The sequence below is a fragment of the Symphalangus syndactylus genome, chromosome 7, assembly GCF_028878055.3.
Source record: "Symphalangus syndactylus isolate Jambi chromosome 7, NHGRI_mSymSyn1-v2.1_pri, whole genome shotgun sequence".
Lineage (NCBI taxonomy): Eukaryota > Metazoa > Chordata > Mammalia > Primates > Hylobatidae > Symphalangus > Symphalangus syndactylus.
Genome location: NC_072429.2, coordinates 45,784,389 through 45,810,628, shown reverse-complemented (window position 1 = coordinate 45,810,628; position 26,240 = coordinate 45,784,389). Strand labels below are relative to the sequence as shown.

Sequence of the window (26,240 nt, the reverse complement as noted above, 5' to 3'; positions counted from 1 at the left end):
TTAATAGTGAAATCATACAGAGTGGGTTCTCTACGCACAATGAAATTAAACTAAAAGTGAATAATGGAAAGAGGAAAACCTTCAAATGCTCGGATATGTAGCAACATGCTTCTAAATAATCTATGAATCAAAAAGAAGATCTCAAGGGAAATTTAAAAATACGTTGACCTGAATTGAAAATGAAAATACAACACATCAAATTTTGTGAGACAAGCTAACACAGTGCAGACAGGAAAATTTTATAGCACTAAATATGTACATTAGAAAAGAGGAAAATTCTCAAATTGGTCACCCACCAGTTCATCAGTTTCAAGCTTCTACCTCGAGAATCTAGAAAAAGATGAGGAAAATAAACCCGAAGCATTCAGAAAGAAGGAAATAACAAAGATAATAGAAGAAATCAAGAAAATTCAAAGCAAATAGAGAAAGCAATAAAGAAACAAAGAACTGGTTCTTCAAAAAACATTTTAAAAAATGACAAACCTCTAGCAATACTGACAAAAAGTCTTACCCAATCATTTCAGGTTTCAAATGTGATTTAGTATCAAATCCTTTATATTTTCAACTTCCTTGCAACGTATCTCCTGTTAATTGAGTTTCTTTAAGTGATTGCTTATATATCATCTCTAACTTTTCCCTGTATTACTGTGTTTTTCTTTCCATATAACTAAAGAAGAGTTTTAAGAGATTCAATTTGTCCTTGAAAGTCTTTTCCTTTCTCTTTTGATAAACTTGAATAATTTTTTTAAATTATAATGGGATTAACTGGAACATAAAAAGGAAATCAGCTTGATCAGCTATGCAGTACAGGTACAGGTTGGGCATCCCTAATCCAAAAATCCAAAAATAGGAACTGCTCCAAAACCAGAAACTTTTTGAGCCAACCTGATGCCACAAGTAGAAAATTCCACACATAAGTACGTAATGCAAACTTTTGTTTCATGCACAAAATTGTTTAAAAATTTTATGCAAAATTACCTTCAGGCTATTTTTATAAGACGTATATGAAACTTAAATGAATTTCATGTTTAGACTTGGTTTTCATTCCCAAGATATACCAGTATGTACATGCAAATATTCTAATATCTAAAAAATCTGAAATCTGAAACACTTCTGGTCTCAAGCATTTCGGACAAGGGCTGTTCAACCTGTCATTACAGGCTAACTAAATAAAATTAATTTTAACATACTTTACAACATTCAATCAATCAAAATACTATTTCGGCTTGCTGGTAACAGTCCAGCTAAATTAATCTATCACTTCACTTTAGCATACATGAGCATAAAGAATATGGGGCATGGTGCTTTTTCATATTGTCTACTTTTCCATCATGTGTCCAGATGAGACCAAGGTTTTGCTCCCCAGTTAATAAAACTGAGCTTCAAAATATGATTAAGATGATTCCCAGTGAATGATGAAAATGTTCCGTATCTTGAAAAAAGTGTGAGTTGCACACATGAATCCATTTGTTAAAAGGGTACAGTTAAGATTTGTGCATTTCAACTTATGTAAACATTGCCTTAAGAAAAGAATGATACAAAAGTAATCATTGAATGGGAAGCAGAGAATGGAGAGAAAGGTATACACAAAACAAGACAACAGAATGTTGTGAAACTGATTGTGTACAGAGGCTTATTCTGTTTACTTTGTATATGTTAGAATTTTTCCATAATAAAAATTTTAAGTTAATGAGTCCTTGTGAGAACATGTTTACGAATGCAAACTTAATTCAACTCTACTCTAGGCAATCAAATCAAAGCAAAAGAGGGCAACACAGAGAAACATTCTCCTGAAACAATCTAATGTAATCCATTTTCTATAAAAAAGTTTCTTGATAGACCCAATTGATATCTTTTTGGGGTACTTTGAGCTATTATCCTCTTTCTATATAATTACCAATGTTATCAAAGACATTTCAAGGATCTAAATGGAGTTTGACAAATACTGTACTGCTGATAAATTTGCTTTGAAGTAAAAAATAATTCAACAACCTATATTTGAGGATGCCTGGTGGTGCTTCAGAGAAACAGAGTGAATAAAAGACTTTGTGGATGCTGTTAAGCTGGAATCAGAACTCAGAATGCTCACTGAAAGAAGGAAGCATTTAAGATTGAGCAGGAAGTAATGGCCTTGTTTCAGCAAAGAAATGACACCAGTCCAAGATGTTTATTATTGTTGGTTTTATTTTATAAGTTCATTTTTTTACTCACATTCTCAAGGAACAGTGTGTTCTCAGTAGCATCTATCAAGTGAACCCTGGAGGCTGGTCACATTCATAATCTTTTGTTTTTCTGGCTACATAGAGGTGATTTTGAACTACAAGATCATCTCAGCTATTCAGAGTTTAGATTTTATTTAGCCTTATTTGTTTTGCCTAGAGTTTATGTATTTGAAAATATCTTGATTTTTAATCTTCTGTCACCTTGGCTCTTACCTGAAGTGAACTTTGTTTGAATTCAATTGATTTCACCTCTCAATAAATATGAAATCAATCTGAAATGAATTGAATTGTTTGGCATATTTGGCCTCTTCTATGTGCACTAATCTATTTCACACATTTTCAGTTGGTTTAGAGATACATGTTCCAATGTATCTGAGTAGAAACTGGTGAGATGGGAATGGATATAGCCATAATATTCCATCACTGAATTCCATGGCATTCACTCAAATGTAATTCACCTTTTTTTACAGTACCTTAATTTGGCCTGTATTTATAGGACTTGATGTTCTTTTTGCTGTGCGAAGATGGTGAAGGTGATTCTTTAATGTTTGTTTTCCGCATTGCATCATGTTTGTACAACAGGGTAATATATTTAGACCTTGATTAAATAATGTAAGAGGGGAATTTGATAAAAAAAAAGTTAGAATAACATGCACAAGCCTCTTAAAATAATGTCTAATTCTATCCATGCAAAAATGGAGTAGAATCCTAAAATGCTTATGACAACTACTTGATTGCTTCTAGTCTCTCTTTTAAATACTTTAATTTACTTAGATACATGTATCATATGTATTTCTTGGCCTCAGTTTTCCTCCTAATAGCCTAATTGTTCTTTTTACTGTGCAGGCGTAACTATATAACAAAGTAGGTTTTTTGTTCGTGCCATTTATGAGTCATATAATTTAGATAATTTATTGTTTATTTTACCATTATTGTTGCTAACAAACTTTGCTGTTTTGCATTGTTTGTTGGGACAATTAAATAGTGTACCTCTTAGACTCATAGATTAAATGGCTCATCAGAGATAAACCGCGCTGCTGAAGAATCAAAGGAGAAAGATTGAAGTGTAGAATCTGCACTTCAATCTTTCTCCTTAATTAGCACCACCAGGGAATTTGATTCAAGTTCTAGAGGGGAGTGAACCCAGGAATTGGCTTAAAAACAAAAACATACACACACAAAAAACAACCCTCGCAAGCAATTATTTATGCATGTGGTCCACGCACTCAGTTTGAGAAACACTGACTCGACTTAAAAGTCTTTATAATGCTCAGATTTCGGAAATGCTATTGAACTGAAAACATCTCATGAAGTTATTAGTTTGAACGCATGGTGGCGGTACAAGCTAAGAGAGTGAATGAAAGCTCTGCAGACTTGGGGGACTCCGTTTCATCCAGAAGCCAAGTAAAAATACAAACCACATTTACACCTAAAGCTGAGATAGATGTGTCCGGGAAGGCAGTCGTCGCCAGACAAGTTGTAAGAACGAATTTAAAAATCTCTGCAAAGGCATCCGAGAGGGTCGACGGTAGATGTGGTGATTGGGAGCTGAAAAGGATTTTTCTTCCGTATTCAGACATAACAATAGACATGATGCAAACTAAAGTACAGAACAAGAAAAGGCAAGTGGCGTTCTTCATTTTATTGATGCTTTGGGGAGAGGTGGGTTCTGAATCGATTCAGTATTCCGTACTGGAGGAGACAGAAAGTGGCACGTTTGTGGCCAACTTGACAAAGGACCTGGGACTGAGGGTGGGGGAGCTGGCTTCGCGGGGCGCTCGGGTTGTTTTCAAAGGTAACAGACAACATTTGCAGTTTGATCCACAGACCCATGATTTACTGCTAAATGAAAAACTGGACCGGGAGGAGCTGTGTGGCTCCAGTGAGCCGTGTGTGCTACCTTTCCAAGTGTTACTGGAAAACCCCTTGCAGTTTTTTCAGGCTTCCTTGCGAGTCAGAGATATAAATGACCACGCCCCGGAATTCCCTGCCAGAGAAATGCTCCTGAAAATATCAGAAATTACTATGCCAGGAAAGATATTTCCTTTGAAAATGGCACACGATTTAGACACTGGCAGCAACGGCCTTCAGAGATACACAATCAGCTCCAACCCTCACTTCCACGTTCTCACCCGCAATCGCAGCGAAGGCAGGAAGTTCCCGGAGCTGGTGCTGGACAAACCGTTGGACCGCGAGGAGCAGCCCCAACTCAGGCTAACGCTCACCGCGCTGGATGGCGGGTCTCCGCCCCGGTCAGGGACCTCCGAGATTCAGATTCAGGTTTTGGACATCAATGACAACGTCCCCGAGTTTGCTCAGGAGCTCTATGAGGCGCAAGTCCCTGAGAACAACCCCCTCGGCTCTCTGGTTATTACCGTCTCAGCCAGAGATTTAGATGCAGGATCGTTTGGGAAAGTATCTTACGCCCTGTTTCAAGTCGATGACGTCAACCAACCCTTCGAAATAAACGCAATCACAGGAGAAATTCGGCTGAGAAAGACTTTGGATTTTGAGGAAATTCAGTCTTATGACGTGGATGTTGAGGCTACAGATGGTGGAGGCCTATCAGGAAAATGCTCTTTAGTCGTCAGGGTCCTGGACATGAATGACAATGCCCCTGAACTCACCATGTCGTTCTTCATCAGCCCCATCCCAGAAAACTTGCCAGAGATCATAGTGGCAGTTTTCAGTGTTTCAGATGCAGACTCTGGACATAACCAACAGGTTATTTGTTCAATAGAGAACAATCTCCCTTTTCTACTAAGACCTTCTGTGGAGAATTTCTACACCCTGGTGACAGAAGGCGCGCTGGACAGAGAGAGCAGAGCCGAGTACAACATCACCATCACCGTCACTGATTTGGGGACACCCAGGCTGAAAACCCAGCAGACGATAACCGTGCAGGTCTCCGACGTCAATGACAACGCCCCCGCCTTCACCCAAACCTCCTACACCCTGTTAGTCCACGAGAACAACAACCCCGCCCTGCACATCGGCAGTGTCAGCGCCACAGACAGAGACTCAGGCACCAACGCCCAGGTCACCTACTCGCTGCTGCCGCCCCAGGACCCGCACCTGCCCCTCGCCTCCCTGGTCTCCATCAACGCAGACAACGGCCACCTGTTCGCCCTCAGGTCTTTGGACTACGAGGCCCTGCAGGCTTTCGAGTTTCGCGTGGGCGCCACAGACCGCGGGTCCCCGGCGCTGAGCAGCGAGGCGCTGGTGCGCGTGCTGGTGCTGGACGCCAACGACAACTCGCCCTTCGTGCTGTACCCGCTGCAGAACGGCTCCGCGCCCTGCACCGAGCTGGTGCCCCGGGCGGCCGAGCCGGGCTACCTGGTGACCAAGGTGGTGGCGGTGGACGGCGACTCGGGCCAGAACGCTTGGCTGTCGTACCAGCTGCTCAAGGCCACGGAGCCCGGGCTGTTCGGCGTGTGGGCGCACAATGGCGAGGTGCGCACCGCCAGGCTGCTGAGCGAGCGCGACGCGGCCAAGCACAGGCTGGTGGTGCTGGTGATGGACAATGGCGAGCCTCCGCGCTCGGCCACCGCCACGCTGCACGTGCTCCTGGTGGACGGCTTCTCCCAGCCCTACCTGCCTCTCCCTGAGACGGCCCCGGCCCAGGCCCAGGCCGACTCGCTCACCGTCTACCTGGTGGTGGCGTTGGCCTCGGTGTCGTCTCTCTTCCTCCTCTCGGTGCTCCTGTTCGTGGCGGTGCCGCTGTGCAGGAGGAGCAGGGCGGCCTCAGTGGGTCGCTGCTCGGTGCCCGAGGGCCCCTTTCCAGGGCATCCGGTGGACGTGAGCGGCACCAGGACCCTGTCCCAGAGCTACCAGTACAAGGTGTGTCTGATGGGAGGCTCAGGAACAAATGAGTTCAAGTTCCTGAAGCCGATTATCCCCAACTTCCCTTCTCAGGGCACTGAGAGAGAAATGGAAGAAATCCCCACCTCTCGGAATAGCTTCCCGTTCAGTTAAGTGTGGAATTATTTTACTAAATCTTACTTATATTTGGAGATCTCTTTTAACTTAAAGTTACATAGTCTGTTTCTTGTTTATTTTACCTCTATTCTTTAGGTTGAAATTTTAAATAAAGTAAGATACTGGTATCTTAGTATTTCCTGTTCATGCTTAGTAGTTTATTACTTCACTTGAGGTAGTTTATTACTTCACTTACATACTTGACAATATGAACAAAAAATAAATTTTTATTTGCATAATTTAAAACTTTTGAAATTAAATTATCTATTCTTCTCCCCCCCTCAAAAAAGGTATTGTAAATCCTTAAGTAAAATTGTAGTATTTCTAGCTATTGGTAAGAGTTGTTTCACTATTGCTGTGTAGGACTGTTTAAAATGTGAGTATTTGATATTATTTAATCATCCAATGTCTCATTTTGCAGTAACTCCTACAGTGTGTAACACTAAAAATAAGAACTAATGACGGCTAAACACTAAAGTAGCCATTCATACTTATGCATATTTTAGTATCCCATAATAATCAATCCAAAATTTTTGTGACTATAGACTTTACTGAAGTGTCAACACGTTAGTTTGTGAGCCTCAGGTAAGAACATGATGGTCTTTAAAAAAAAAAAAAAAAGTCGTGCCAATTATAAATGCTTAATAAATATTTGCTGAATGTTACTAACATTCTAGTATTGATTTTTTTAAAAACTATTGCATCTACAGAGAAATGTTAATATCCTCTCTACAATAAAATATCCTTGCCAATGAGTGAAAGTATGAAATATCACTTCTTAGTCAAATCACTATTGCTTTCCTTCAAAACAGAAAACAGCTTTGACTCTTCTACTCACCCTACATACCATTACAGAAAATAAAATGCTTAACAGCACATTTTATCTTTTTGTCTTTGTCTCACAATTTGAAAGTTGAAAGCTTTCAAGTTATATTTGCCAAACTCCTCCTCTCACTTTCTCAAGATATTTGATATCTACCAAGATCTAAGTAAGGTATTAGTGGCAGGTTATTCGGTAACATCAGATTTTCCCTTCTAGTGTTGTGTAAGCGTCATTTGCTTGTATTAACCATAAAACCATTTACCTTCACAGTTTAGCCCATATTTAGTCTTATTTGTGTCAGCTGTATTTGTGATATTTCATTTAAAAATCCCTCTTTCAACTTTCTATCAAAGGCAAGCAATGTATATTAAAATGACAATTCAGTGACTATTTTATTTTATTTTATTTTATTTTATTTTATTTTATTTTATTTTGAGCCAGAGTTTTGCTCTTGTTGCCCAGGTTGGAATGTAATGGTGCGATCTTGGCTCACTGCAACCTCCGCCTCCTGGGTTCAAGTGATTCTCCTGCCTCAGCCTCCTTAATAGCTAGGATTACAGGCGCATGCCACCAAACCCTGCTAATTTTCGTATTTTTAGTAGAGACGGGGTTTCACCATCTTGACCAAGCTGGTCTCGAATTCCTGACCTTGTGATCCACCCGCCTCAGCCTCCTAAAGCACTGGGATTACAGGCGTGAGCCACCACACCCGGCCGACTATTTTATTTTTATCCTTAATTGAAGTGGAACTGGGCTGAACTAAATTACATTTGACTGTGTTTTGTGTCCAGATAAGTGAACTGACTGTCATGGATGATTACCAACTGATTAAATGAGTGTGGGGAACATTTACTGTTTTGTGTTCTCAGATATATACCCTCTTCTCCTTAGAACAGCATTCTTCCTTGGTGAGATTCCTTCTTCAATTTTTCTCACTCCAGTCACTTGGCTTTAGTTGGAGCAGTAGTGTTTTTCAATATCCCCATTCCCCTAATCCTAGAGAATGTACACTGGGGTGGTGTACTGTCCAATGCAGACAGGTCAACCCTTCCCCAGAAAGTGTATTTTTGACTTTGTCAACTTTGTTGTCCTCTTTAAGTCTGTATAAAAGACATTGCCTAGATTCTGAGGTTGTATTGATTTTTTTCTTTTTTTTGAGACAGAGTCTTGCTCTGTCACCCGGGCTGAAATGCAGTGGCCCGATCTCAGCTCACTGCAACCTCTGCCTCCCAGGTTCAAGTGATTCTTCTGCCTGAGCCTCCTGCGTAGCTGGGACTACAGGTGTGCACCACCACACTCGATTAATTTTTGTATTTTTAGTAGAAATGAGGTTTCACCATGGTGACCAGGCTGGTCTCAAACTCTTGGCCTCCAGTGATCCACCCACCTCAGCCTCCCAAAGTGCTGGGATTACAGGTGTGAGCCACCACACCGGGCCTATATTGATTTTTAATAAGACAAACCACCATTTTCTCTAAACTTCACTGGGCATTGCACATAATAAATTTATGAAGGAAAAAAAAATCCTAAATGGTATGGTAGCTCATGCCTGTAATCCCAGCACTTTGGGAGGCCGAGGCAGGCAGATCACTTGAGGCCAGGAGTTCAAGACCAGCCTGGCCAATATGGTGAAATGTCATGTCTACTAAAACTACAAAAATTAGCCTGGTGTGGTAGCACGCACCTGTAGTCCCAGCTTCTCAGGAAGCCGTCAGGAGAATTGCTTGTACCTGGGAGGTAGAGGTTGCAGTGGGCCAAGATTGAGGCCACTGCACTCCAGCCTGGGCAACAGAGTGAGACCATGTCTCAAAAAAAAAAACAAAAAATTCCCAGTGGTTATGTAGACCAGAGACTAACAAGAAACAATATTTTTATTTTCTTTCAGGAGTTACAGGCACATTACAATTTGAGAGTGAAACTAGATTTTGAAAGTTCATTATTTCTTCCAGTACAATAGAACAAATTAGCATTTTTGTAATAGAATGTAAATTCCCCAAGAGCAAGAATTTTTATGTTTCATTTACTGTATTATCCCAGGAAGCTACATGAATGTCCCTACAGGTAAATACTTGTTAATAAATGAATGCCTGGAGCAGAGTTTTGTGTACTGAACTTGCACCTTTATAAGGAAGATGAATATAGATATAGACATTACTTTTGCTGTAACAACCATTCTTAGCTACCTGAACAAGGCCTCATAATAGGCAGGGGAAAAGGGAGTATATAACAGGCTATGACCTAAAAGTCCTGCTATATGTTTTAGCTATTACAGTATACAGTGTGCTTTGAAATGAAAATTATCTGAAGTTGTAAAGCAGAACGCTTGGTGGCGCTGCAGGCTAAGAGTGAAAAACTGCAGAATCAGTGTCTCCTTAAAAGCTGTGCGGGTTTTCTGGCAGCTCGAAAAGGAAACACTTTTTCACTACTGGGGATAGAAGGTTTCAGAGAGGCACCCATCCCATGTCGGTAAATGTTAAAAATAACTAACTCAAGATATTTAAATCAAGATAGCTGAGTTGGCTGTAAAACAATTATTTTGTGATTAAATACTGCATCTTTTGGACCCTGAGGAATGATGGAGACGCCGCTCCCCAAAGCACCAGAGAAAAGGCAAGTGACCGCCATTATTTTCTTACTACTGCTGTGGGAGGCGGGCAGCGCTACGATTAAGTATTCAGTTCTAGAAGAGAGGGACAGCGGCTCTTTTGTGGCTAACTTAGCAAAAGATCTGGGGCTGGGTGTAGGGGAACTGGCCGCGAGAGGCGCCCGGATTCTTTCCAAAGGGAACAAACAGTATTTGCAGCTCGAACGGAAGAGTGGGAATCTGCTCCTAAAAGAAAAATTGGACCGGGAAGAGTTGTGCGGTGACATAGATCCATGTATACTGCATTTCCAGATGTTACTGAAAAATCCGGTGCAGTTTGTTCAAGGTGAACTACAGCTCCAAGATGTAAATGACCATGCCCCAGAATTCTTGGAAAATGAAATCCTCCTGAAAATCTCTGAAGGCAGCCATCCAGGGACTTCATTTCCTTTGAAAATAGCTCAAGATTTGGACGTAGGTAGCAACACAGTTCAGAACTACTCAATTAGCACCAACTCTTATTTCCACCTTTTCACTCGCAATCACAGTGACGGCAAGAAATACCCAGAGCTCGTGCTGGATCAAGCGCTGGACCGCGAGGAGCAGCCCCAGCTCAGGTTAACCCTCACAGCGCTGGATGGTGGGTCACCGCCCAGAACTGGGACTTCCCAGGTTGTCATAGTGATTGTAGATATCAATGACAACGTCCCTGAATTTGCTCAGCGGCGCTACGAGGTGCAGGTCCCAGAGAACACCCCTATAGGTTCCCTTGTCATCACCGTCTCTGCCAGGGATTTAGATGCTGGGACCCACGGGGAGCTCTCCTACTCATTTTTTCAATACTCAAATCAAATCATTCAGGCCTTTGAAATAAACTCAATCACGGGAGAAATTAGATTAAAAAAGGCGTTGGATTTTGAGGAAATTCAATCTTATCACATGGAAGTTGAGGCCTCAGACGGTGGGGGTCTTTCAGGAAAATGCACCGTAGCCATAGAAGTGATGGATATAAACGACAACGCACCGGAACTTACCATGTCCTTACTCATCAGTGATATCCTAGAAAACTCCCCAGAAACAGTGGTCGCTGTTTTCGGAATTTCGGATCCGGACTCCGGGAACAATGGAAAAATGATGTGTTCCATCCAAGACCATCTCCCTTTCCTTCTAAAACCTACCTTAGAAAATTTCTACACTTTGTTAACAGAAGGAGCGCTAGACAGAGAGAGCAGGGCCGAGTACAACTTCACCATTACTGTCACAGACTTGGGGACACCCAGGCTGAAAACCGAGTACAACATAACCGTGCGGGTCTCCGACGTCAATGACAACGCCCCCGTCTTCACCCAAACCTCCTACACCCTGTTCGTCCGCGAGAACAACAGCCCTGCCCTGCACATCGGCAGTGTCAGCGCCACAGACAGAGACTCAGGCAAAAACGCCCAGGTCACCTACTCGCTGCTGCCGCCCCAGGACCCGCACCTGCCCCTTGCCTCCCTGGTCTCCATCAACGCAGACAATGGCCACCTGTTTGCCCTCAGGTCGCTGGACTACGAGGCCCTGCAGGCTTTCGAGTTTCGCGTGGGCGCCACAGACCGCGGGTCCCCGGCGCTGAGCAGCGAGGCGCTGGTGCGCGTGCTGGTGCTGGACGCCAACGACAACTCGCCCTTCGTGCTGTACCCGCTGCAGAACGGCTCCGCGCCCTGCACCGAGCTGGTGCCCCAGGCGGCCGAGCCGGGCTACCTGGTGACCAAGGTGGTGGCGGTGGACGGCGACTCGGGCCAGAACGCCTGGCTGTCGTACCAGCTGCTCAAGGCCACGGAGCCCGGGCTGTTCGGCGTGTGGGCGCACAATGGCGAGGTGCGCACCGCCAGGCTGCTGAGCGAGCGCGACGCGGCCAGGCACAGGCTGGTGGTGCTGGTCAAGGACAATGGCGAGCCTCCGCGCTCGGCCACCGCCACGCTGCACGTGCTCCTGGTGGACGGCTTCTCCCAGCCCTACCTGCCGCTCCCGGAGGCGGCCCCGGCCCAGGCCCAGGCCGACTCGCTCACCGTCTACCTGGTGGTGGCGTTGGCTTCGGTGTCGTCGCTCTTCCTCTTCTCGGTGCTCCTGTTCGTGGCGGTGCGGCTGTGCAGGAGAAGCAGGGCGGCCTCGGTGGATCGCTGCTCGGTGCCCGAGGGCCCCTTTCCAGGGCATCTGATGGACGTGAGTGGCACCGGGACCCTGTCCCAGAATTATCAGTATGAAGTTTACCTGGCAGAAAGCTCTGAGAGCCAGTTCAAGTTTCTTAAACCGATACTTCCCAACTTCTTGGGTGAAGGGACTGGTGGGGACAGCGAGGCAAACTCCAACTCCAGGAATCATTTTGGATTCAATTAGGAATCTGACAACAGGTCGTGATAAATCATAGAATTCACTATTCATCTGTAAGTTCCCAATTCTCTCATTCACGTAGAGTCACATATTCACACATTAGTAATGGCTGCCATATTTATAGCTATTTCAACCTGCCGGACTATTTTCCATTCTCTTTAATTTTTGTTGTGGTGGTTGTCAGCTATGTTAGTTATATAGCATGTGCACACAATAGCAGAGAAATGGTGTTTCCTATGGTTGCTGTTTTTGTTTGGTCAGATTTTGGAACTCACAGGTGTTTTCAGGTTCCCAATATTTGAACTTGTTCATTGATATGTTATGATTAAGAGAATAGTGTTTCAAACTTTCTGGTTATCATCAGCATGACTCTATGTCTATTGCAAATCACAGCTTTTAGTTTAAAAAATAATTTTCATTTATGCAAAAATTTTAGTAATCTTGTAAATTGTTGCAATTCTGTTGTGTTGTTTCAAAAACACTACTCTTCCCTCAAATGAACCAATATTTTACCTAGGTGATGTTTTCTCTCCTGAATTTTTCCTTTCAAAATTGATATTTATAGACCATCGGCTGTTATTCTAAAGGATTCAACTCCTGTTACATGAAAGAATAATAGAAAAAAGGTTGGTTGACTTGTGATTGCTTTTTTTAAAATAATAAATGGCTTTGGTATGTAAATAATGATTCTCCTTCTTTTAAAGTAATATATAGCAGTGGCTCACACCTGTAATCCTAGCACTTTGGGTGGCCAAGGTGGGCGGATCACCTGAGGTCAGGAGTTCGAGACCAGCCTGGCCAACATGATGAAACCCCATCTCTACTAAAAATACAAAAATTAGCTGGGCATGGTGGCAAGTGCCTGTAATCCTAGTTACTCGGGAGGCTGAGGCAGGAGAATCCCTCGTGCCTCGGAGGCGGAGGTTGCAGTGAGCTGAGATCATGCCACTGCAGTCCAGCCTGGGTGACAGAGAGAGACTCCATCTCAAAAATAAAGAAATAAATAAAGATAAAATATAATCATATGATTCAAACATACAGCAAGAACAAAAGAGAAAGCAAATTAACATCATTATTCCACCATCAGAACTAATTTCATTAAGTCAACATCATTCTAAAATATTTCAATGAATGTATATATGAATAAAGTCATGGATGAAAATAATTTTATAAAATGGATCTATAATAAATTGATAGCTTCTGATAAAAATGATCAGATTGAATACAATAAAATGAAGTGTGAAACTATAGAACTTGCTTAAACTTTGATAAGTAGTCCCTATGAAGGTTAAAAAGCAAGATTAGATGCATATTAAGACATTAGCATTACTTAACTGCCTGCTTAAAAATGAGCAAATAAACATTTTATACCCTTTCTCCTCTTTCTTAACCTTACTTATCCTTTTTGTATTAAATATATATTACCTTATCAATATTTATAACATTTACAATGTATTTTGAAAGAATAGTTGCCATAATTGTTTACGCATTTCATACTTTTTTTTAGAGTTTCACTCAATTTTTTTTAGAGTTTCACTCATAGTTTTTAGAGTTTCACTCTTGTTGCCCAGGCTGGAGTGCAGTGGCGTGATCTCGGCTCATTGCAGCCTCCACCTCCCGGGTCCAAGCGATTCTCCTGCCTCAGCCTCCCAAGTACCTGGGATGACAGGCATGCGCCACCACGCCTGGCTAATTTTGTATTTTTAGTAGAGACGGGGTTTCACCATGTTGGTCAGGCTGGTCTCAAACTCCTGACCTCAGGTAATCCACCTGCCTTGGCCTCCCAAAGTGCTGGGATTACAGGTGTGAGCCACCGCACCTGGCCGGCATTTCATATTTTTAAAATTTTAATTTAAAAGTCATATAATGCTACTTTTCTCCAATTTTATTCAAGTCTGACTGCCCAGGGTAACCACTTTTGATGCTCTTATGTTTTCCCATATTTACTTCCCTATTTTTAAAATCACATATGCTTATAAAGTGCTTTTTCTCAAATCCCAGTTTTAGATATCCAGTTTTTAAGGGGTACACACACAGACACACACACAACTCGCACATTTTCTCTACCTAGCAATATCAAAATTCTGTTTAGATACTGTTTATATAATTGTCACCATAAAAATGTTACTTACACCTAAGCCTTAAGAGTAAAAGCAAAAAGCCTCTTTTTTTTTACCTTTAAGGTCATAATTGCCTTCTTTTTCAACTACTTTCTATGTACATATTTTTAAATTATCCACAAATTTTGTAAAGCCTGAAGCTCCTAACTTAGGTTAAACTCATAAAGAAATTTATCAGTTCCATTCTTTTCTCCTGGAGCCATCCTGGAGCTATTCAGAGTCTTGTTCCATTGTACGTTGTTTGCTCTCTAGACCTACTGCACAGCTGGCAGTTTGCTTTTCCCACTAACTTGGGAATTTATCTTCCTCTTCCATTTGATTTCCTCTTCTGGATTTTACATCTTCCTCTTGTTTGGTTTTCTCCCTTAACTGTCAGAAGAATATTTGGTAATAAATATTTTGATTGCTTGAATATAAAAATTTCAGATGTCAGAAACTCAAATGTCTATTTGAAGATTTTGTTGGGTGTGGAATTATACGTTAGGAATTATTTGCTGCTAGTATTTTGAAGACATTCCTCTGTTGTCTTCTAATCACCAAAGTTGAGATATTACCCATTCTTTTCTGAGAAACTTTGTTTTCCTTCTAGATCCCTGATTCTCAACCAATGGCAATTCTGCCACCTTTGGTAAATGTCTGGCAATTATCAAACATTTGGCAATGTCTGGAAACATTTTTGATGGTCACAGCTGCCAACAGTGCTGAGGCTGAGAAACCCTACTCCAGATAAATTGAGGTTCTTGTATGTACCTCCAGTGTTCTAGAATTTCGTCATTGTGTCATACTGTAAGAATTTTGGTCATTTATTGCACTAGTTACTCAATGAGACTAGCCAATCTTGAGACATGTTCTTCAGACTAGAACAGGATTGTTAGGGTTTTTTTTTTTTTTAATTAAAAAATTATTTCCCCTACTAAATGGTTTTTGGTTTTTTATTCTGCAATTTCTCTTAGTTGTATACTAACCTGGTTTGATATTTAATTTTTCTTACCCTTGTTCTATCTTCTGTCTTTGTTTTCCTGGATTCCAGTAAATTTCCTCTATGGCTAAATTTTAAGCTTTTGCTATCATAGTTTTACTTTCAAAAAGCTTTTTCTTGGTCTCTACATATTTCTTTCTAGAGTAGCCTTGCAGTTTTAAAATTCTTTGGTGAGATATAATTCACATACCATAATATTCACTTTTTAAAAAATTGAGTTTGGTGGTTTTTAGTATATTCCAAGGGCTGTACAATTATTACCACTATCTAATTCCAGAACATTTTTCACATTTTCATCAGCACAAAAAAGAGACCTGGTACCCATAAGCAGTCACTCCCCATTCCCTCCTCCTTCCAGCCCCTGGAAACCACTAATCAACTTTATGTTTCTTTGGATTTGCCTGTTCTAGACATTTCATGTAAATTGAATCATAGAATATGTCTGGCTTCTTTCACTTAACATAATGTTTTCAAGGTTCATTCACGTTACAGCATGCATCAGCACTTCATTCTTTTCTATGGCTAAATAATATTCCATTGTATGAATGCACCACATTTTGTTTGTTCATCAATTGGTGGGCATTTGGGTTTGTTTCCACTATTTGGCTATTATGAATAATGATGCTAGGAACATTCATGTATGAGTTTTTGTGTGAACATGTTTTCATTTCTCTTGGGTGTATACCTAGGAATGGAATTACTGGGTCAAACACTGACTCTATATAACTTTTTGAGGAATTGTCAAACTGTTTTCCAAAGTGACTATACCATTTTACATTCCTCTCAAGAGTGTATGAGGGTTCCAATTTGTCTACATCCTCACCAACACTTATTTTGTGTTATAGCCATCTTAGAAGGTGTGAAGTAGTATCCTGTTATGGTTTGAATTGCATTTCCCCAATGACTAATCATGTTATATTTCTTTTCATATGCTTATTGTTCGAGTATCTTCTTTAAAGAAATGTATACTCAAATTCTTTGCCAGTTATCTAATCTAATTTTTTAATATTTTAATTGTTGAATGTTAGTAGTTCTTTATATATTCTGGATACTAGACTCTTATCAGATACATGATTTACAAATACTTTCTGCCATTCTGTGAGTTGTGTTTTCACTTTATTGGTAGTGTCCTTTGAAGTAAAAAAGATTTTTAAAATTTTGATGAAGCCCAATTATGTATTGTTTTCTTTTTTTTGAGACAGAGCCTCGCTCTGTCGCCCAGACTGGAGTGGAGTGGTGCAATCTCAGCTCACTGCAACCTCTGCCTCTTGGGTTCAAGTGATTCTCCTGCCTCAGCCTCCCGAGTAGCTGGGATTACAGGCGCCTGCCACCACGCCTGGCTGATTTTTTTGTATTTTTGGTAGAGATGGAGTTTCACCATGTTGGCCAGGCTGGTCTCAAACTCCTGAACTCAGGTGATCCAGCCGTCTCAGCCTTCCAAAGTGCAGGGATTATAGGCGTGAGCCACCGTGCCCAGCGTATTTTTTCCTTTTATAAAATAAGGCTCTTAAAAGCTGATAAACATTGTATGTTTGGGTGGGACTAGTTGAGTGGTGGATCTCACCTTAGGGTAATGAAACAGGAAACATTTTATTTGGAGACAAAACGTCAATATCTGTAAGTCTTCTCTCTTGGGCTCACATTGTTCTTCAGAGAGGAATTCAATAAGGATGGGTAGGATGGAAGTTATTATAAACTTGACACCTAGCACTTTGTAAGCTCCTTGGTTTGAGAGAAAGTGTCTTAATTTTTTTTAACCCACTTTCTCACTAAGATCTCAGTCCTGTCCTAAGTTGTGCTGGTGTCCTTCAGTCCAGAGCCCTTCCTATTAAACCACTATGGATATTACACCTCCGATTTTCCGCCATGATGAGAAAAGGGAAAGTGCCTTGCTTCACTGACTAGGAAAGGAATTCTCAGATATAAGTACTCCTTATATAGATCTTCAGCCAATATTGTTTCTAGCCTCTCCCTGGGTCCTCAGTCTGGATTATTACTTTGGCTAGATTTGATTTTCTTATTACCTTTCCTCCTTTTCATTTGAGAGCAAAAAGGAAAAAAAAAGAAAACTGTCAGTTACCAATTGTCTGTGTGCTTTGCATCTTCCAAAATTTTTGTGACTTCTCTCCCCTGCGGTTTATTCTTCTCCCATTATTTTTGTCTTTATAGCTTTGTTTATTTTAAGCCCTTGCCCTCTATCATTTACATAAAGTTTCAGGAAAAAATTTGAGAAAAACTAGTGTGCTCAAACTAGAGTAAAATACAGTCCTTACTGTCAGTCATATTGTGCTAGTTTTCCTGTACCTGAATCATTTATGTTATTTTATCTCTTGATTTGCTTGATTTCATCAGATGTCAGTCTTTAGATAAGAGTTCATAGGTGCTGTATTTTTTTCACATGCTTGAGAAATACAATTTAGCTGGGTATAAAATTTTTCAATGGACTTTCTTTTCATCAAAGATTTGTTGACATTAAATATAACATTAGTTCTTCTATCATAGTTTCTACAGTCATCTATAAGTCACTTGATTTTTATCCTTAAGTAGTATTTTTTTCAATAAGAATTCATCAGTACTAGCACAAGGTTTAATGAATTCTTTCCTGTTTGCTGCATTGTTGTCTTTGTACTTGAGCAACAGCTTGGCTATGTGTAAAATAATTGAGCCATAATTTATTTCCCTCAGAATCTTGTAGACATTTCCATTCTGCTTTGGTATTAAATGTTGCTCAGGGAAAGTCTGAAACCTGTTTGCTTCACCTGTAGGTAACTTGTTTTCTATCCTTGAAATTCACTATCTTTATCAGATTATGTCTTGATTATGGTAATTACACACTACTTTTCCCTGGAACTCAGCGTGCCTTTTCAATCTGTTCATGAAGATATTTTCAAGTATATCACTTATTTATTTATATATGGTAAGTATATTTTGTTTTAAAATCTGCCTTATAGTTCTAATATCTGAAGTTTGTGTGGGCCTATACCTACTCTATTTTGTTTCTGCTCCTTCTCTTTCGTTATGTCTTTGTTTCTTTGTAGGTTGTGCATGGTTGATTGCCCTTGAAAATTTATTTGTGGGGTATCTACAAAGCCTAGGTTGCACATGTTCCATCTCCCAAAATGCATTTTCATTTGTTTCAGCCAGGACATTGGAAACACTATCAATAGTGGACCATCACAAAGTAATTAAATGGCTTGAGGTTCCTTGCATCTCAACCTATGTATATTCAAAATACAAATACACAAGAGGGCCACGTGCAGTGGTGTGGGCCTGTAGTCCGAGATACTCAGGAGGTTGAGGTGGGAAGATCACTTGAGCTCAGGAGTTCTATACTCACCTAGGCAGTAGAGTAAGACCCCATCTCAATACACACACACACACACACACACAAACACACACACACACACACCATACACACACCCAATATGTAGATACAACTTCCCAGGCATGTTTTTTTTTCTTTTGCTTCTGCTCTGCTTAACACCAGGCAGACTTGGCCGGGCGCGGTGGCTCACGCTTGTAATCCCAGCACTTTGGGAGGCCGAGGCGGGCGGATCGCGAGGTCAGAGATTGAGACCACGGTGAAACCCCGTCTCTACTAAAAATACAAAAAAAAATTAGCTGGGCGTGGTGGCGGGCGCCTGTTGTCCCAGCTACTCGGAAAGGCTGAGGCAGGAGAATGGCGTGAACCTGGGAGGCGGAGCTTGCAGTGAGCCGAGATCGCGCCACCGCACTCCAGCCTGGGTGACAGAGCAAGACTCCGTCTCAAAAAAAAAAAAAAAAAAAAACCAGGGAGACTTGTATATAATTCCCTGGAGTTGGAGGCTGAGGGCAAGTTTAGATTTGCTGGTGTTTACACTGTATTTACATTATGGATGTATCCCTGAGGGGTCCCTTAATATGAAGAGGATCTTTCTATAATATGCTGCAACTGTGGTTACACCTGAGCCTTGATTTATATTTCTTTAATCCCACATAGCTTCAGATCAAAGCCTGTGTACAAACATTTTTAAATGCCCTGAGAGCATAAGAAGTTTTGTTGTTCTGATACTCTGTTTACCCCTCTCTTACAGGCTTCCATAAAAATTGGGCTTTTTCTGCCATTTTCTACTATGTTTTTGGCTCTTCATTAGTTTTTAAGTTTTTTCTTAAGTTTTGTCCATTATATTTTGTTTTCTTTAGGAGGGTCATATGAATTATTGATACTATCATTTTCAGAAATCACAGGCTGTGTCTAATGTTTATTCAACTTGAAGATTCAGTTTTTCCACCATTTCAATTATATATTAATTAGGCTACTTTTCCTTTGAATCCATTGAATCCAATGTTTCATCAACTGAGTACTCGGCTCAGACAATCAATAATCTCCCCTCTCCACTAGACAGTACTCTCTTCACAAAGAGGGCTCTTTATCTTATGGGCTTAGAAAAATATATAAACAGCCATTCATTGCTTAATAGCAGAAATACATTCTGAAAGCTGTGTCATTAGGCAATTTCATTATTGCTCCAACATCATAGAGTGTACTTACACAAATCCAGATAATGTAGCCTACTATACACACCTAGATACCCAGTATAGCCTATTGTTCCTAGGCTGCAAACCTGTATATCATGTTACTACTATACTGACTACTGTAGACAATTTATAACACAATGGTTAGTGTTTGTGTATCTAAACATAGAACAGATAATGCATTGCACTATGACATTACTATAGGTATGGCATCACTAGGCAACAAAAATTTTTCAGCTCCATTATGATCTTACAGGACCACCATTGTATATGCCATCCACGGTTGACCGAAAGTCATTATGCAGCACGTGGCTGTATTGAAATAATTATAGGTGAATGAGTATTGAATAAAGTAATAAATAAATTTCAGTTTGTTATTTTATCTGGCTTAGTAAGCCTAAACATGATAACAAAATATTTTATTTCTTTTTTATAAAATGCCCACTTATTATTTAAAGCATTTGATACTTGCTTTGTTCACCTAACAATATGTCATTTAAAATATGTGACCCAGCTTTCATTTTTTAAAATTTATAATGTGATGTTGAGCCCTTTCTTATTTCTTTACAAATAATACATTTTTAAAACTAATTTTGACTTATAGTGTTACACATGAAGGGAGGATGAAAGATTTTTATTCACCTTCAGACCATGTTCTGCTTTTTAAAAAAGATATACATCAAATTTATCAAACACTTTTATCCTTAGTCTTGCAGGAGTACATCTGAAATTTTTTATTCTCCCCTATTCTTAAACTAAGTTGTGTTAGAGTAAGGGACTAGTGCCTTAAAGGCTTGATGATTTTATGTTTTACAGTTTTTTTCTTTTACAAACTCTAATCAAGAGGCTCCTATTACTTATAATTTGAGTGAAGGAATAAAATTTTGAGTTTGGATGAATTATTCAGAGTTCAGGACAAAAAACCAAAAACCACTCTGTGTGTCTCTAACCAAAACCAAAAAAGATATCAGCTACAAGGACTTAGATGCTTATATAAAATCACTGGAAGAACTGGACAAGCAGAAATAAGAGAGTCAGCACTGAAAAGGTTTTGAAGGCATATGACCACAGCTGCAGCACAGGAATCAGGAAGCTGATGCTACTGCTACTACCAAAACTGTTGCTCCCACAGTGCCCTCTCCCACCTCCAAAACTGATGGCTGCACACTTGCACAGAGTGTCTGGATGCCACAGTGGTCTCCAGTTCCCTAAGAAGGTGATGGCTAGACAGAGGAATGCTGACTTAGCTGCAAGCATTCATATCTTTCTGACCTTATTGGTGAACAGTGGGAGACAACCTTTGCCTGTATTCTAAGGCTCACGTGAAGGAATCTCATTGGTAAAACCTAATTTACATCCAGAATAATAATTCTAAGAAGTCTGGAAAATGGAGTTTTAAGCTTTCTAGACCCTGAATTTTTAAAAAATTTATAAAATGAAGTAGGAATGGATGGCATTTTCCAATAGCACACTGGGGAAACATTGTTTGTTCAAAAGGCCTTGTCCTAGCACTTGAATTAATTTCTCTATTGCTTCCTGGGCTTAGCTTTCAGTGGAACAGTAATTATTTTGGCTACAAGCCACACTGCCAATATGGAAAGAGACAGTCATATGTTCCTTTAATAACTGCTCTGAATTGGATAACTTTTTTGACGCTATCTGTTCCTAGTGGGCAGTTGGGGCAATAGGTCAGGTCTAAGTGGGTATGATATAGATGGCTACTTTAACCCAAATATATATTCTCCCCTTATTTATTACTAATATACATCTGATTTTAGCTGCTTATGTAGGTATGTGAGCTGTAGATTATATTCTTCAACCTCTCTTGCCAGGTGTCATCTTGTAACCACATTGTAAGCTGTGAGATAAAAGCACAAGTGCCATGGAGTACCTTATGGAAATAATCTTTTAAAAAAATGAAAGCACACCCTTTCCTTCCTCTTTTTGTTGGCATGAATGCGGATGTAATGACTGGTTATTAGGCAGCTATACTGGACAATGAAGTAAAGGCCATGTCCTGAAGATAGCAAGTCAATGATGGAATGAGACTGGGTCCCAGATACCATGGAGTGCATTTCAGCCACTAGGCTTCTTTTATATTTTGTTTAAGTCACTGTTATTATGGCTTTATCTGTAACTTCAAGCTAAATTGCTATAGAACATAGATCTATAAGTTATGTAGAATATAATTCTAGCTGATATAAGAAGTTTCCTTAATAAAGTGATATTTAAGGTAAGAGTATAAGGATAAATAGAGAAAAATGTAAGACATGCATATTTTAGAAATCTAGGTTTATTGAGAAAAGAGGGACAAAGTAAATGACTCAAGAATCAAAACAAGAATTTTTAAAAATAAGGAAAATAAAAGGAATGAATTAAAAATATAAAAGCATAAATTGATTAAATAGAATAAAATCACATAATATTTGACCAATTAAACAAAAAGCGAAGGATATTTTAGGTTCTATATATAATTGATGTATGAGACATGCACCTTTCATTTGGCTCCCTCTAAAAATGCACTAAGAAAATATGAACAGATATTTTCAGAAACATAAACTTAATAAGGATGAAGAGAATAACGTAGAAGACAACAGGGAAAACTCTTAGAAGTTGGAAAACAGATGAATGATTTAGTAGACCTGACAAATCAACTACCAGTTGTGAAGTGGGAAGAGCTGAGAATCAATCCTGTTCAGACTGTGGGACTAGAATAAATTCTGTTTAGATGATTGGACATATAGAGGCATCTGAAATGTCAATCCTAGTTGCTCATGCCAAATAAGAAGGATTGTGTTAAAGATCCCTGTAAAGCAGTTAAATCTCTAGCAGTTAAATCACATTTCCCCATTGCAGTCAGTAACCTACCTACCTCCTTGACCCTAACATAAGTCTGGAGTTTTATTTTCTGATGAGTGCAAAAAGGAGGGTTATTATATGAGAGGTTCTGCCAACAAAATGGAGGGCATGAGTAATATGGGTAGCAAAAGTAAGTAACCATCTAAATATTGAATTCTGGTTGATTGTTAAAATGCTGTGATAGTCATTAGAACCAATTACAAATATTTTGGTTCTCCCCTTCTTGGACATATGGTAGAATTTCAATTCTATTTCTGTTTAAAATTATGTGTAGCCATGTAATTTCCTTTGGCTAATAAAACGTGAGAAGTGACATATATCCATTCTGGGCTGAAGTTTTTGGAGGCACAGTTTAACACATTTTCTTTTCCCACTACAGTGATCACGGAAGTATATGTGAAGATGGAATCTCCACAAGTTTAGATCCTTGACTGACTGCTGTAAGGAGGGCCCCAGGCTGAACTGTATAGGATATATAGTATAAGAAAGAAATCTGGCCGGGCGCGGTGGCTCACGCTTGTAATCCCAGCACTTTGGGAGGCCGAGGCGGGCGGATCACGAGGTCAGGAGATCGAGACCACGGTGAAATCCCGTCTCTACCAAAAATACAAAAAATTAGCCGGGCGTGGTGGCGGGCGCCTGTAGTCCCAGCTACTCGGAGAGGCTGAGGCAGGAGAATGGCGTGAACCCGGGAGGCGGAGCTTGCAGTGAGCCGAGATCGCGCCACTGCACTCCAGCCTGGGTGACAGAGCAAGACTCTGTCTCAAAAAAAAAAAAAAAAAAAAAGAAAGAAATCAACTTCCTTTTTTTTTTTTTGAGACGGAGTCTTGCTCCGTCCAGGCTGGAGTGCAGTGGCGCAATCTTGGCTCACTGCATCTCGACTCACCACGCCTCCCAGGTTCACGCCATTCTCCTGCCTCAGCCTCCCCGAGTAGCTGGGACTACAGGCGCCCACCACCACACCTGGCTAATGTCTTGTATTTTTAGTAGAGGAGGGGTTTCACTGTGTTAGCCAGGGTGGAAGAAATCAACTTTCATTGTGTGAAGCTGTTGAGATTTGGGGAAGTTGTTTGGTGTTGAAGCATAACTTAGCCTATCCTGATGCAAAACTGTACTCCTCTTCACCCACTTAATCCTTCACCTTTTTCAATCTATATCTTTTCCTTTTGGATAGGGGATTTTAAAGAGTGTGGTAATCTGGCCAGTCCAACTGGAAAGACCTAATCACACTGACACTGAGGTTTCCCCATCCATCAGTGCTCCCAGTTCACTTTAGAATGAAAAATCAAGGTGGACAAGCATTACCAACCTACTCAGAGCCATCACTCAGCTCTGTAGTCTCCCAAACTAAATTAAGAGCAAACACATGAAGAAAGTTTCTGAAAGGGCATACAGAAGTTAAAGAAAAGCAAAGAGTAAAAAGGTAACTTGGAGAAAATGGAAAGTCTGCAGCAAGAAGAAAACTTGGGGGAAAAGCGATTATTAATATCATCAGATGAAAAAAGAAGTTATTGCATCTAAGAAATAAGTCCAAAAGAGAGCTCTTTAAATGAAAGAGACAGGTCTAGGAAAATACCAACCTAATAAAGAAATAAAAATCTCAATATAAAGGCTTGAAGATAAACTTCAGAAAATGTTCTAGAAAATACTGCAAAAATATTTTAAAATGGCAAGTAGGAGAGAAAAAAATAAAGAAATTAGAGAACTGTACCAGAGGTCTAACACCTGAATTATAGAAATTCTAAAAAGGGAATGGGAGTTGGATTATTAATGAAATAATTTATGGAGATTTCTAAGAGCAGGAGGAAATTAGTTTCCTAGATGAAATGTCTCATCAATTTTACTGTACAGTGGATGGAAAATAACCCCAAACCAAAACATATAATTGGTTAATTTTAAAGTGCTTGGGACAATGACAAAACACTACAATGAAAAATAAAAATATAGGTGACATATAGAGAGAAGAAAGAAGATTAGCTTTAGACTTCTTAGCAAACAGATTGGTTTGGAAAGCTCATTGATAAAACAAAAATTCAGAAGAAAAATTATTTTCAACCTAAAACTCTATACTTAGTCAAACTACTAATCAAGTTTGAGGGTAGAATAAAGACATTTTAGTACATTTAAGATCACAAAAACGTTAAACTCTGAAACATCCTTCTCTGAAAACTACTGGAAGATATCTATCAAAATGAGAACCTAATTCAAGACAGGAGAAGACAGAAGAAACAGAAACTAGAAGATCCAAAACAGGACAGAAGTGAAATGAATCTCCAGGTGATGTTGAAGGATGATCCCAGGATGACAACTGAGTCTCAGGCATAATGAACAACTAGTCCAGTAACGAGTTGTTTGACTCAAGAGACAGGGATTTTGAAGGATATCATTAGCAATCCTCTTAACATTGTATCATCTTTTCAATCATATGAACCTATTGGAGGATGTGATCTAGTAATGCCATAGAGTAAACTGAAAAAGGGCAAGTTATAAAATCCCAGAAATAGCAAACACATCCAGAATAAAAGGCAAAATATTCCATGAATGACAGCAAAGAAAAAATCCAGAATGATAGCTGTGCAGTAGGCATAGCAAGCAACTACCCAATTTAAAGAAAAATTGAAGTCTCAGGAGGAATGGAAATGACTATGGGGAAAATTGTACTGACAGGCAATTGTATCTGTGGGATGAATAAGTGATAGGGATAAAAAAATCAAGTAAATGAAAAGGCAAGACAATTGATAACTTCATGAAAAAATTGAAAAAGAAAATATAATTAATACACAATAATGTTCCCAATATGTAGTAAGTAAAAGAAAATCTAAAATACCTAAAATGTAATCTAACATAATAAAGAGTCAATTGATAATTTCTAAAATTAATTAATCAAAATATATCAGAAAACAGATTAGTGACCGAAGAGATAACTAAAAGAGTTTTAAAATGGCTACCTCTTAGGAGGGGAACTAAGAAAAGTGAGGAGGAAAAGGGCAGAACAAGCCTCTTAGTGCTATTTAATTTTGGACCAAGGTCATATATTATTTCGAAAAAAATGCATTTCAAAATATCAGTAAAGTAGAGCTCTTGCAAGTCTCACCAAGAATAAAAAGGAGTTAAAATGCTAAACATCACTAATAAAAATTGGGATACAATTAAAGGTAAATAACACAATGAAAACAATGCCAAGAAATTTGCAAACTAGATAAAATGATTTTCAAAATAAAATGCAAGTTACTTAAAAATACAAAACCTGAACCGATTAATAACCAAAGGTAAAATGTAAATGGTAGTCACTGATCTACTGCAAGTGAAGTCACCAAACCCAACCAGTTTAAAAGGCAAGCTGGAATTAAGCATGTAGAAACATATAATAATATAATTATTAAAACTATTGTATAAAATAGATAAAAAGCTCCTTAACACATTCTACGATGCCAGTATAATAGTTTAATACCAAAGCCATAAAAGGCAAACACGCACTAGGAAAACAACATTAACTAGAAAAATCCTAAAACCATGTTGACACATCATATCTACCTGTGCACTAAAACAATAATACATTATGGTTAAATGTCATTTATATCAATAACTCAATAATTTAGAAACTAAAGAATAAATGTATTATTTCAACAGCTATCAAAAATCACTTCAAAATATGAAAGAATAAAAAGAAAACTTTCTTGATTCAAAAAAGGAATATTTACCCCCAATTGAGATCAACCATCATATTTGAAGATGAAATGCTAGAAACACTTCCACATATGCAAGATTGACCAACTTGCTACTACTA

General features: G+C 39.5%; 2 protein-coding genes across 3 annotated transcripts in view; both read left to right on the top strand.

Annotated features, from left to right (window-relative positions):
• Positions 1–3,341: 3,341 nt before the first annotated feature.
• LOC129486257 (protocadherin beta-6) overlaps positions 3,342–26,240 on the top strand; it is a 29,119-nt gene continuing 6,220 nt past the window's right edge. The window contains exon 1 of one of the 2 annotated variants that reach the window (XM_055285907.2): positions 3,342–6,869. In XM_055285907.2, the coding sequence (XP_055141882.1) occupies positions 3,552–6,197 (2,646 nt within the window). In that variant the 5' untranslated portion in view covers positions 3,342–3,551 and the 3' untranslated portion in view covers positions 6,198–6,869. Of the gene's footprint in view, positions 6,870–26,240 lie in introns of those variants that run through there. The other variant, XM_063642761.1, reaches the window with a different exon arrangement.
• On the top strand, positions 9,291–12,664 carry LOC129486265 (protocadherin beta-17). Its single transcript, XM_055285919.2, has one exon. It carries the CDS (start codon positions 9,596–9,598, stop codon positions 11,984–11,986), a length of 2,391 nt encoding a protein of 796 aa, XP_055141894.1. The 5' UTR covers positions 9,291–9,595; the 3' UTR covers positions 11,987–12,664.